Raw genomic sequence first — 14100 nt, 5'->3', positions numbered from 1 at the left:
ATAATAATAATAATAATAATAATAATAATAATAATAATAATAATAATAATATTCTTTATTCATATATAGCATAAAAAACAGACACATGTACTAAAATACAAATATATGAAAGGGCGAAGTTCAGCTGTGTCGTCCAGTGGACAACACACTGTTCTTCCACTTAACCCATGCTAGATGCGCCACGGCATTTAAGTCGCACTTTAAACACTTAAAATATTAAATACATACATACACATATATAGTAAAAAGAAAAGTAATACGATATCACACAGAAGAGATATGCAAGCGAAACAATTATATGATTGTAATTAGGTACTAGTTATTGGGAATTAAAAAGAAAGGCTTTATATTTTTTTTTGAAACAACTGACAGACAGCGATTTGAGAGGCAACGGTAGGGCGTTGTAAATTTTTGGCATATTGTAACTAAACGATCTTTCAAATGTTGCAGTTTTATGTAAAGGAGGGGTTAAATTACCTTTAAATCTGGTGTTTAAATTATGAACGTCAGTTCGAAATCTGATTTTATTGTACAAATATTGGGGGGATTTATTTAAAATGATAGTCATAAAGAGAGTAGCACTGTGATGTAGACGAGTGTTTTTCATATCCAGCGACCCAAAAAACGTATAATAAACATGTCTGGACCCGAAAGTCGATTTTTTGTGTGGATGTGTTATTTATAGTAAAATACACATTTTTGAATTACTTAAATCTGATGATATATGTCTCAAAATGTGAGCTTGAAAAAACTATACTGTCGTAAAAGAAATATGAATGGAATGGTGTTTGTAAAACTGAAGACGTGTTTTGTATGGAAAAATCATACGATGTGAATAAAAACTTAACATATAAATAAATAGTAAATAATTGGAAGTGATCAGCTAGGATTGACGATGAATGAATAGGACCTATTCCATGAAATATCGCATTCTTTGTAGCGATTCTATGATTGTAGTAAATGCAACATGTGTTTTGTAGTTACTGTAATTAAAATTTCCATTTCATTACAACAGTTCCATTTTTTTAACGAATCGCTATTGAAAGTAATAACGGTTTTTAAATGGAATGATTATACTTAAGTCAACAATTTAACATTGCGTCAAAGAGAACCAAATAATGTTATAAAAATAATATGTTAATATACAAACTCTCACGGGCTGTAGTGTTGTTGAATATGAAGTTGAGATTTTAAATGACACCATTTTAAAATTAAATAAGTGTTTTGCTTTCATTGTAACGAGTGAACAATTTCTCGATGACTGAATCAATCCGAGAACTGGATTTGGTAGTCTAACTAATTTCATTTTTGTGATATTCCGAGATGACACAATGAAGAATTGAGAAGTAATCATACGAGTTGATTAGACATTGGATTATACATCAAATTTTTCTGCAGTAATTGGATTGCAACAGAAAAGTCTCATAAGGACTGCTCCAACGAGAGCCAGTGGCCAGCTTCAAATTATCAGGAATTGTTCGATCAGTTAAATTGTTAATGTACCAGAATACTTTAATCGAATATAACAATTAGATGAACATTTTCCACCTTAGAGTATATACTACATGGATGAAGCTCGCTTACGGTGACAGTGTAGACGAGTGACAGAAAGAGAAAGAGATAGATTGGGTACTATCTTTCTCTCTTGCGCAGGTGCATGATTGGCTAACTCCCTCGTGAAATTCAAATAAAATAGGGAGAGAGAGAGAGAGTACCCAAATTATCGCCTATTCTCCCTACAACGTCTACACTTTTTAACACGCGGTGCTCCATGTAGTACATGCTCTAAGTTTTCCACAGTTGCAAATGAATTTTTGACTGTTACAAAGACATTAAGTAGCTGTTACCAGTATATGTATTTATTTCACATTTACTTACTCCCTGTCCGAATATGAGGCTCTAAAATAGCTGAATCATTCATCAGTTGTCAGACCTATGGCATACTGATGAGGACAAATGACTCCGAATCCGGTCTATGCCTGATGTGATCCCACCAATGAGTAACGTTCTCAACTGTTTAATAGGTATTACTACTCCAAAAACAAGTCTATATCTGATGAGTCTTGCCAACGAGTCATCCTAGCTCCGTTTACTATATTTTCTGTTACTATAATCTAAAGCTACACCGGTTCTGAGTAAAATAAAATTGACTGTACGGAAGTCAGATACCTTATATCCTTAAATATTGTTTTTTAATCAACATCAGCATTATTTTCAAGCAGTGGAAAACCTAACCTTGCTGTTGTGACGATTTCTCAGAAAATTCGCAATTTCACAGAAGCAGTTTCTTGTGTGTTATTACTATTAAATAAATCATCATACACTTTTTAACTAATGATATTGTAGAAACAACTACTCCGCAATCGAGAATAAGAAAGAATAGACCCATGAATGTTGTCTCTGCTCCAGAAATTGTTATCAAATATGTTTTCAAAACAGCTTTTATAAACTTCATGATAATTTTCAGCATCTAACTCCTCCTTACTCTTGTTCCAGCACAAACACGGCAAACCGACACACCACCAGCGGTCTCAGTCCTTGAACCGCGGCGTGCGAGGTCAGTGGGGCTCCAGGGGTCCCGAGTTTGGCACGGACATGTGGTGACAAAGGGGGCAGTGCCAGTGCCCAGCATCCATGGGCAATAAGCTGAGTTGCTCGTGTGCTCCGATCCTCAGGAAAGCGTATCGATACGAGGACTCGCCGTGGCAGACGTCCAGGAGACGAGATGGGCATCTACTGCGGTAAGTTCTCCGCTGATGTACAGCGGCGTCCGCATCAGTATCCATAAGCGTTTCACAAGGGTTGGTATTTCTTAACAAATAACAAAGAGAAACTAGAGCACGAGAAGTAAATAAAAATTGTAGAGAAAATACACTTATCTAACATAAAAAATTTATTATTAAACTAAATTAAAGTTTCTGAGTCCTACTAACTACACACATCCAACAAGGTGTGCCGTCATATTCGCGACGGAATGACTGTTTAAAATACAAAAAGTTAAATAGAGAAGTATATACTAGAAAATTAAAATCGGAAAATAATTCTTACCGCAGTAAAGTTATCGATACTACGAAAAAAGAAGAGAGTTGCTTATACAGGGTGTCCGGTAAGTACCTCCTAATCTCTCGGGAGTGTATAGGGGAGGTCAAAATAAAACTAGTCCTTCCTATAATTTTTTTTCCTAATGTGCCCCCTAACGGAGTTATGGGGGGTCAAAGGGGTACCTAGAAATTAACGTTTAGGGTTATAACTTTGAAACCACCCTGTATATTTTAATAAAATTTTCGTACGTTGTATTACACATGGAGCTCTACGATTTGATGCTAAAATCAACTTTTTGCTATTATCAGGTGTCCAGAACCGGACTGGCCCTATCACAATTTTTCTCAAAATTTTTACAGAAGTAATTTTATCAAACTGAAAATATTATTATTAAATACTCTGAAGGTTTTTCTTTAAAAATGGTACTCTTTATTTATTTCGAAAAAATGAACGGTTTGCGAGATAAATCGGTTTTGAAAAAAATTGGTAACAAATACAATTAAAATTAATTTTTTTTACATATTATTTCATGCATTTAATTTCTTTAACTTTATCAAGTCCAGAAATCTTTGAACGGGTTGGCTATACTTTATGAGCAAGTAGTGACCAATTAAAAATAACATTTGAAAAATAACTTACTTGCAAGACATGCAACAAAGAACATTCAACAATGAACGAAGGTACCTAAATGTTACTTTGGTAGATGTTCAAAATGAGCACCCCGTACTTCAATGCACTTTCTAATCCTACGAATGTTTTCCCGGTGCACTTGAAATAATATTCCGTGATTATTGCGGAGATGGTCACAGTTCTGTGTTAGCCTCAGCAGAAGTTCCTCTCTACTATTTACGGCTGTTGAATAAACGTTATTTTTTAAATGACCCCATAGAAAAAAGTCTAATGGGTTTAGGTCGGGCGACCTAGGTGGCCATAATATAGGTCCGCCTCGACCTATCCATCGATCACCAAAAACATTCGTCAGATGTTGACGTACTAAACGATCAAAGTGGGGTGGTGCACCGTCATGCATGTACCACATTTCAGTTCTTATTTGAAGGGGCACTTCTTCTAACAAAATATTTAGATTTTCCTCTAAAAATTGCAAATAAGGAGCACCATTAAGTCTTTGCTCCAGAATAAATGGACCAATCAAATGATTCCCGATAATGCCAGCCCACACATTCACCATAAACCTTGGTTGGTAGCGAGTTTGAATGATTTTATTGTAAAAAAATAAATTTTAATTGTTGTATTTGTTACCAATTTTTTTCAAAACCGATTTATCTCGCAAACCGTTCATTTTTTCGAAATAAATAAAGAGTACCATTTTTAAAGAAAAACCATCAGAGTATCTAATAATAATATTTTCAGTTTGATAAAATTACTTCTGTCAAAATTTTGAGAAAAATTGTGATAGGGCCAGTCAGTTTCTGGACACCTGATAATAGCAAAAAGTTGATTTTAGCATCAAATCGTAGAGCTCCTACAACGTACGAAAATTTTATTAAAATATACAGGATAGTTTCAAAGTTATAACCCTAAACGTTAATTTCTAGGTACCCCTTTGACCCCCCATAACTCCGTTAGGGGGCACATTAGGAAAAAAATTATAGGAAGGACTAGTTTTATTTTGACCTCCCCTATACACTCCCGAGAGATTAGGAGGTACTTACCGGACACCCTGTATAAATAAAATTTGCATGACGAAATTTAAAAGCAAGATTAAATATTTGCTTGGAAATGTACTAGAAAGTAAACACCTTTCAAGTTTTCAAAATATAAGTTCTACAAGATCAAAGTGATTAATATAATATCTAAACACATTTGATCTCATCTGTATTTGATTGTGTTTGGATTGCTCAGCGTTTATTACGCATATGTATTTACGTTTTCTTTTAATTATATTTATCCTTTTATGAATAATAGATTGTCATTGTATAATGAAATGATAAACCAGAAATATTAATTATTTCATGCTGCAATATAAAACTAGTGTTATACAGGATGGCTACAAATTTAGAGAGAATTTTAAATAACTAAATGGCTGTATGATTTATTTTAATAGCTACTGACATATACCTACCACATTGATATGACGAAAACTTTTTGGTACCGCTGACGTCAGCGATAACTCTGTCTCTGTTTACAAATGTTGGTGCACGTCAATTTGGGAAACGTTGGATATAAGAATAAATCAGCGATTCTATACGTTACCACCATATCCGTTAATTTATAGTTACTGTATTGGTGGTCCAGTTAGCACTTTTGTTCGTACTTATTATTAATTAATACACCCACACCACAAACACATTGTCTTTTTACAAAAAGAGAACACAGCTAAAAGTAAGAATATAGAAAAATAAATGACTCAACTAAGTTTTCGTAACAAAACACATAAGTTTTCGTAATGAAAATTAAAGTAGATCTGATGATTACCTAGAATTGAACTAACAATTTCTTTTATCATTTAAGACCTTAATTATTCATCTCTTTTTATGCAGTATGTAAATTCAACATACTGCATTCTGCAAAGGTTCTAAATAAGTTAAACTTTAACTAATTAAGTTAAACAATACAAAATTTTGTCAATTGTAAACACTAATTTGCAGCTTTAACGATTTTGATTATTGAAAATACTTATTGTTAATACATTCTACTTACCATTACAAAATTCTCAGCGATTGTAAATATCCTGTATATTTGCCGAGAAACTTGATTAATATATTTAAAGGTATACAATGAATCACCTTGTCAATTTGTCTTAAAGTTTCTTGTTTTCAAGTAAAACGAAAAATCTAATTAATACTGCAGCCAAAAATGTACACTACATTTTAAAAACTAATAATTCTAGAACATATGAATATAAACATTTTTTAATAATCCATTGTGAGAGGTTAAGAACAAAAAAAAAACATAAAATACTCGTTCTTCTAGTAGTTACAAAACCTTTTTGTTTAGTTTATATGTGAAAATTATATGTTTAAAGAGATCGCGATTTTGCAGAATGCTTTGAAAAAAGGTCATGTTGTAAGTACACTGATGGAGCATATAAGGAGATATTATTAAAACTTATGAACTTCCCAATATTTTTATTATCTATTTGAAGAACTCTTTTTCCTTGAAATTTCCAACTGCTGACAAATTAATTTAAAGAATTCTATATAAAATAAACTCGTTTTGGTCACACTACTCTAATAAAACTTTAACACTGTACTGACAACAAAAATTGTCGTGAGAGACAGTCGGATATCAAAAGTCTGACAAGAGCCAATTTATATTCTATGATACTTCCTTATTAATGTTTACATCTATAGGTGTAATAAAATTTTCCGTATCACAGATATCCACAGATATTAATAGAAACACCAAAATAATATCAATAACATGTTGGTATATTGTCCCTGCCTCCTTTATATCTATTAGGTATTATTAAAATTAACTCCTGTAATAGTTTATATACGTTATTAGTCAATATCCGTGGTCAATATATTCTATATCTTTTAATTAAAATGACTTCTTAGAATACTGATATACATATATAAATATAATTACTTAATACGAGTGAAACTGATTATTATGCAAAATTTATCATTACAACAATAATCGTCGCATATTTTTCCTTAATTGATTAGTTTAGGATTAGATTATTGAATCACATCCTAAGAATTGAAAATTTCATGTCAAAGAAACATCAATTTTTAAACAATCGCATTCACATATCTTCTTTAATATTTTTATACATTTGGCAAAACAATTAAGCATCAGAAAAATTTTCAAATTTTTTTAGTGATTTTTGAAACGCTGTAACTTGTTTGAGAAAAAAAAATTATACTCAGAGAAAAAAAATTGTTTGATATTAAAAAATTATTTCCAAATTTTGCTTTTTTTGGATATTTTAAGTATTCAATGAAAAATAGTAAAAAAAGAACGCCAAAAAATTATATTTTTTTTAAATTAGATTTTTTTTCAAAATTGATTTTTTTTATAATTTCAATTTTTTTTTTTTCGATATTTGATGAGTATTTAACACGAAATTGTAAGAAAAATAAAGCAAAAAAAATGTATTATAATCATTAATTGATGTTTAAGAAGCAATAAACCTGCTCCTTTAATTTTTTATAATGCTTTGACGATTCAGGAAAGGAAAACGGTTTGACCGATCGATTTCAAAATTTATAGGCCTCATGGACATGTATAAAGCTCAAAGAAAACCTACAAACGTTGGTACTTTTCGCAATATTTGCAAAATAGTCGCTGACTTTCCAAAACAGCAGAAAAAGTAATTTTTTGCACTTTTTCAAATTAATGCTGAGTATAAAGAAAAATTACAAATATAGCAAAAGGCCCTTGAAGAGGATTAATTCAAGTTTCTAAAAACCACTTTCCGTTCGTTGTTCGTTCATGAGATCGATGATAAAAAAGAGATGACTTTTCACTCAGTAACCGATATCTCAATGAGAAATAGTCGTAAGTACAGAAAATAAAAAAAAAACAAATTGAAGCTGATGAATCAGGCTAAATGACCCCGGCATTGATTAAGCCCGGAAAAATTTTCTGAGCCTATGTGCAGTTATGAAAAAATTTTTTTTTACATTTTTCCTTGCATTATTTTTTTTATTGCGCCGACAGTGACGTTCAAAGAAATTTTTTATCTCAAGATTTTACATCTTACATGTACATATCACAAAAATTATTAATTAAAAATCTGTTTCCGTAGAATTAATTAGTATCATTTACAGCTGGTGTAATTCAAATATCATCAGTATATAATGCAAAATAATTTTTCAGCACAACCACTGCCGAATTTAATAATTCTGAAATCAGGTTTAATAACAGAAAGTTAATATTGCAGCCCTTATTACGAAATTAATATTTTATAACAGTTCCACAAAAATACAATTACTTTTTGATTTCTTTGATATTAAACGTCATAGTTTTATAGTCATAGTGAAGGTTTCAAATTGTTTAGTTTAAAGAGAGGCAAAAATAAATTAATCAATTAGACAGAAAATTTGAAAATGCTATCGAATCTTCGATCTATAAGACTAATATGAACCGAATAGTTTCATTTACGTAATTGAAATTTCTATGCATTTAATACCTAAGTAAATCTAGTTTAACATCTAATTTAACTTCAAGAATATTTTTATATCTCTGTGAAAGTTGTTGGATTTTAAACCTGTACAAAAGGCATATATAATAATTATACGCACTGCTCATAGTTTCATTTAACAGAAATTTCATGTATTTAATAAGTCTCAGTTTCACATCAAATTTAGCCTCAAGTCCTATAATCTCCGTTAAACATTCCTTTGCTGTGTTACTTAATTAATCTACATAAGGCGTTGAGAATTTTAATTATTTATGTTCAACAAACAAAAACGAAAATTTTACTAGTCCTTCTTCAAACGGCCTTTGTTGTCAAACACTTGTACTACCCTATCCAGTTATACAAAGGCCTTCTAAATATTCATATAATTCATCCCACACTTCTAATGTATATTAATTAATTAATTAAACTCTCGGATAAGGTACGTGTCAGCACCTCAAAGCAAAGTTATTTAACTAAAATTGCAAAACTTTGAACACGGATAAGGTCAAAAGCTAATCAATATGTGACAGTATCAAAGTTTGCAAATTGGAATATAAATAATTAAAACTTTCTTCGCCTTATAAGGTTAATTAACCAACACACCAAAGGAGAATTTAACGCAGATTATAAAGCCTTAGACCAAATTGGATTTCGAGCCATTATGTTCAAAATTTTCCTAACTGTTGCGAGTTAAATGAAACTATAACTTCTAGAATAAAATAATTTTTTGGATTTACAATTCGTCAAACTGGGATAATTACAATATTAAATCAGTCACTGGACAAATGTATTAATATTCCACATCATTTATTTTAATGGAAAATGCTCATATCTAAATCTATTACTATAACAAATAACGAGTCTTGTTAAGAGAGATATACATATCGCAGTATTTTTGGTTTGTCACTTATTCATTTTGAATTTTCAGTGCCTCTAAAATGGACAGACATGTTTGTTCCATTTCTCTAGCTATATCTAAAATATACTTGTTTGTTTAACTAAGGACACAAAGACATAAGTATAAATTAATGATGCACATGACCAGTAATTTTCTTTGGGACAGTAATTTTATTTCCTTCATGTTGGCCATAAGATTTCGGGAAAATTAAAAATTATTAAAATGGTAAGATCAAGGTTAAAACATGTAAGAGTTTATGGAAATCTTCAATAGTGAAAAATGGTTTTTATTAGATTTAGAAGTACCACACCTAAAATAGTTGTTCGATCACAGTGAGGCATAAGTAACAATACTAAAATAATAATTTAAAAACATTAATCAATTAAAATATACAATCACAATGAAAAAACAAACTACCGGCAGTGATTACAATACACAGCTTAACTAGTTGATTTAACTGCAATATAAAGTATTATTTCTTACCTAAAACCAGGTTTGGAGGTCGTACTTTGGCAAGCAAAATCTGCCGTATTACCATGTGGCTTTTAGGCACATCACATAAACTTTGATTCAGACTTCCTATTTAGCAGTAAATTTAAAAAAACGTATGTATACAAAAAGTGTTGATAACCGAACAGAGTGCTACAGCCATCTGACATTGATTCGTGTAATTCAATAAAGATCGCTTTACTGGTCTATTGTTATTTTGTTACAAACACAACGTTCTGTTTCACTGATTGTGATTAGTGTAATTTTTGACGAGATACTATTCAACCAATCAGCGATCGCATCATTTCGAGCGTAGACGCAACGATTTACCATTGGTCATTGTAAATGAGTCATTAATATTGGCTTGTAAACATTTATGAAAGCTCTGATATATCAGTATTGTCACGTCTTGGTCAATGTGTGGTAATTGTTGATCTCCTTCCATGGCCAACTGGGACTCTTAACTGTTATCCCCATCAATAAAATAAAATGAAAAATCAACACCATCTTTATAATCAAAGTTTTACTTGTTTGGCTGCAATATGTATTGAAAATATAGTACAAATTATATAAAAGAAATCTACAATAAGAAATACTACTTATTAAATATACAGGGTGTCTACAAATTTCACCGACAACGTTTGACTTGAAAAAAGTTAAGTAAAAAATTTTTGGTTTTTGAGTTACAAGCTTTCAAAATTGTCAAAAATAAAACTAATTTAATTAATAACTTCATAATCCTTTTGCCCATCGTGTTAAAATTTGGCACATGTATTTGGACTATTATGGACAATTTGGACTATTTCTTAAAGGTTTAGTCAAATCGTTATACTAGGTAATAGTTTTCTCCGGTTACCTCTCCCTTTTAGAGGTCAAAACTTTTACAGTGGTCGTATTTATTTAAAATGGGCAGCAACATTGAAAAGGTCGTTTTATTTAAAAATAATTATCTCTTGAGAAAATCGCCTAGAGAAAGCCATTCTTGAGAAAAATGGCATTATTTGCAGGTCTATATGTTTCGGTTTGCGTAGCAATGTCACGGATTTAAAACTTTGAGTTCAGTAGGCGCTGAAAACAAGATGTTTATTGCTGTTGCTATCATGTAATGTCATTAATGTCGTGTGTTTTTAGGATCCTCATCACTCAACACACGCAAATTATGAAGTGTCCGCAGTGTATCAGACAATTAAAAGTATGTAAAACTAAAAAATTAAAAATAATTTCAAATTGCACAACGAAACGGAAATTTTGGGTGAAGCGGTGCGTCACTTGCGTCACCTGACGAGCCGCCACTGCCATAATGACATTACCTGATAGCCACAGCAATCATCTTGTATTCATCGCCTACTGAACTCAAAGTTTTAAATTCGTGACATTGCTACGCAAATCGAAACATACAGATCTGCAAATAATGCCATTTTTCTCAAAAATAGCTTTCTATAGGCGATTTTCTCAAGGGAAAAATTATTTTTAAATAAAACGACTTTTCAATGTTGCTGCCCGTTTAAAAAAATACGATCACTGTAAAAGGTTTGACCGCTAAAAGGGAGAGGTAACCGGAGAAAACTGTCACCCAGTATATCCATTTGACTAGTTTTATGAAATAATACGGTATAATAGTCCAAATAAATGTGCCAAATTTTAACGCGATCGGTAAAAGGGTTATGAAGATTAATTAAATTTATTTTATACTTTGAAGGCATGTAACTCAGAAACCAAAAAGTTTTCATTTAACTTTTTCTGACTTTCTTCTTTCCACTTTCTTCCATTATCTTTTATTTTGCATATTTTACTTAACAATATTTAATGGAAAGGGGTGAATGTTGTTTTACTAAAAAGTCACTAAATCATTAAAAAAGAGAGAAGAAAGTATTCATCTGTTCTAAGAGATCGAAAACAGTTTACGTGTACAAACAGTTTTTCTACTTTTATTGAATTCTGGTTAAATATGAATAACAGAAGTTTTAAATATGAAAAACGGAAAATCATATTAAATATTGGAAAAAATATCCACAAAACTAAGTCTCCCACTAGAAAACACACTATATGCTCGTATTCAGATTTACATGCAAGAAAGAATAAAAGAAAATATCAGTCTTGTGAGAATTTGTAGTTTTTATTAATAACTTGGAATTTTATTATTAACTATTAGTTATAGGACTATATATTATGGGGGTAATTCAATTATGGTTAAGATATTAGTCGCAGAATAGTTGTTTTATACAATTTAACAATAATCATTGTTTTCAAGAATATTTTGATTTAACTGTAGAGGATATGTTCTTTAGAAAATGTAAGATATTCTGCGGGGTAGATAAATCACTTTTAGTATCAGCCTCCAAGGGTTGTATGATTTATTTAGTTTTAATAATTTAAGGTAAACATTTCAAATAATTTGAAAGTTAGTAATTTTTATACCGAATTATTTCATTAAGCTAAAGAAAAAAATAAATTTACTGTTCTTCTATACCCTCTTTTCAGTACCTATAGTATTTTAACATAAGCGTAGGTAGGTTCAAATAAACAATATATTTCTTTGACCCAGGTAGCACCCTTTGGAAAAATATGTGCCAGTGAAAATTCACTGTTGAAGAAACAGCAAAGTTCAGTAAAAGTAATTTGGGGAGAAAATGAGTTTGAAAAAAAATGAAAGTTAAAGAGAAATAACTTTTATATTAATGACATCGGTTATTTGGCTGCCGAGTAAAAAAAATTGCGGGTATAAATAATACAATTTTGCAAGAATAAACTTAGTAATGTAATGTATATTTGCTTCTTATGTTCAGGCTGTGGGCGGAGGTCTTTCATGTATCAGCTAGTGGCGCCGGCACAGTAAAATGGCAGCAGGTGAGCGAGGATCTTGTACCAGTCAACATCACCTGCATCCAGGACTCACCAGAATGCGTTTTCCACATAACGGCCTACAACTCCCAGGTCGACAAAATATTAGACGTGCGGCTGGTCCAGCCTGGTAGGTATCTACCCACAACCTTTGAGTTGCGAGTATCATTATTATTATTTATATATTTCCCATACATTTTACGTAATTAATTAATTTTCACATGTATTGAACAATTCGTTACACAATATCATAATATTTCTATCTATATTACTGCAAAATTACATTTAAATTTAAATTCTTTAATTTTTTTTATGTAAATAGTACAAATTGGCATATATCAAACCGCCACTTTGGGACGAACAAGAACATTGATTGCGGTATTTGGTCATTTTAGGGGCTTTATCTCGATCAGTTTATCAAACTATCAAGGACCTTTCGGTATTTTCAATCTATAAAGTCAGATTGACCTACTTAAATTTTTTATTTCCCTACGCCCATCTGTTTTTTTTAGTTCAGCTCATCAGGTCATCTAGTACAAAAATTCTGAACATAAAGTTTAAAACAGAACACTAGAAAGTCCTCAATTCTATATTCTAATAAATGTAGTCGTATCTTCACAGTGGTCGAACAATTTCCAATTAGTTGCCACGTCATCGGTCTAGACCCACGACGTTTCGAAAGTACTCTCTTCTTCAGAAGAAGATCTGAAACTGAATAGCAGTCAACAATGAAATTAGGTAACAATAGCCACTGAAGCTACTAAAGCCTCTACACAAGATCAAAGGATAGACTGAAATACGATGTATGAAAGAAAGAAATAAAAGGATTGCATTGAACAAATATTATATTTCATGTTTCTAATAGTGTTTGTTTTTCCCTTAAATTTCTCAAAATTAGTTATTTACAAATTTTAGACAGTTAGTTTTATGTTTATATTTAAACGTTTTCAATAATCAGTTGGGAGGAATTTGCTATGGGTTTACAATGTCATAGCTCTGTTTTTGGTTAATTAGTTAATTGGTAGTGGAACTACTGAAAGTGCAAAGTGTTTTACTGATAAATATTACTGTTTTCAGTAGCAATGTCATAGAGTTTAAAACCTGAAAAAACTAATGTATATCTCTTGCATTTCTTGGACATTTCTGGATAATATTTATTGATAAAGTTAAATTTCAACTTGCACGTAGCAGAAAACTTTGTGTAAGCGCTATAAATAAATTCATTATTGGTACTATCGTGACATTAGTGTATACAAAAAAGTGTAGTTTTCTCTTCAACGTAACTGTAAATTTGCGTAACACCCTATTACATTACGGATAGTAAGAAACTCGAACGTACATTTGCTTGTTGCTCATTCACTTCATTTCTTTATTTCCAGGTACAAGAATAGGACAAGCGTCGGACTGTTTTGTTTATTGGAAAGATCCAATGACGAATGACACATGGGGATTGAACTTCACCTCTCCAATAGATGCAAAACAGTTTAGGGAATGTTGTGTAAGTATCAAATTTGGTTACAGTAGATTTTAGATTAACAGTATAAAAAATCCTGAAGTTTGTTGTTGTAAAAATTTAAAACCCCAACTAAACAAGCCCTTGCACCAAAAAGGTCAGTCAAGGGATGATTCTGTAGAATTATTTTTGCCTAACCTAAAAAGCAGACGAACGAAAAATATGATATACGTGTGTAATAGAATGATACTTATTTTTACAATTAAGCTTATGCACTTCTAGTAA

General features: G+C 31.2%; 1 protein-coding gene across 1 annotated transcript; it reads left to right on the top strand.

The window, feature by feature from the left end:
- The first annotated feature begins 2634 nt into the window (after positions 1–2634).
- Positions 2635–13893, top strand: LOC108904939. Its single transcript, XM_018707665.1, has 3 exons — positions 2635–2741; positions 12308–12492; positions 13742–13893. The coding sequence occupies exons 1-3, from the start codon at positions 2635–2637 to the stop codon at positions 13891–13893; spliced, it is 444 nt and encodes a 147-aa protein (XP_018563181.1).
- Positions 13894–14100: the final 207 nt, after the last annotated feature.

Source organism: Anoplophora glabripennis, unplaced genomic scaffold (genome assembly GCF_000390285.2).
Source record: "Anoplophora glabripennis isolate ALB-LARVAE unplaced genomic scaffold, Agla_2.0 scaffold98, whole genome shotgun sequence".
NCBI lineage: Eukaryota > Metazoa > Arthropoda > Insecta > Coleoptera > Cerambycidae > Anoplophora > Anoplophora glabripennis.
Note: the sequence above shows the minus strand (reverse complement) of the source record. Positions and strands in the feature narration are given on the sequence as shown.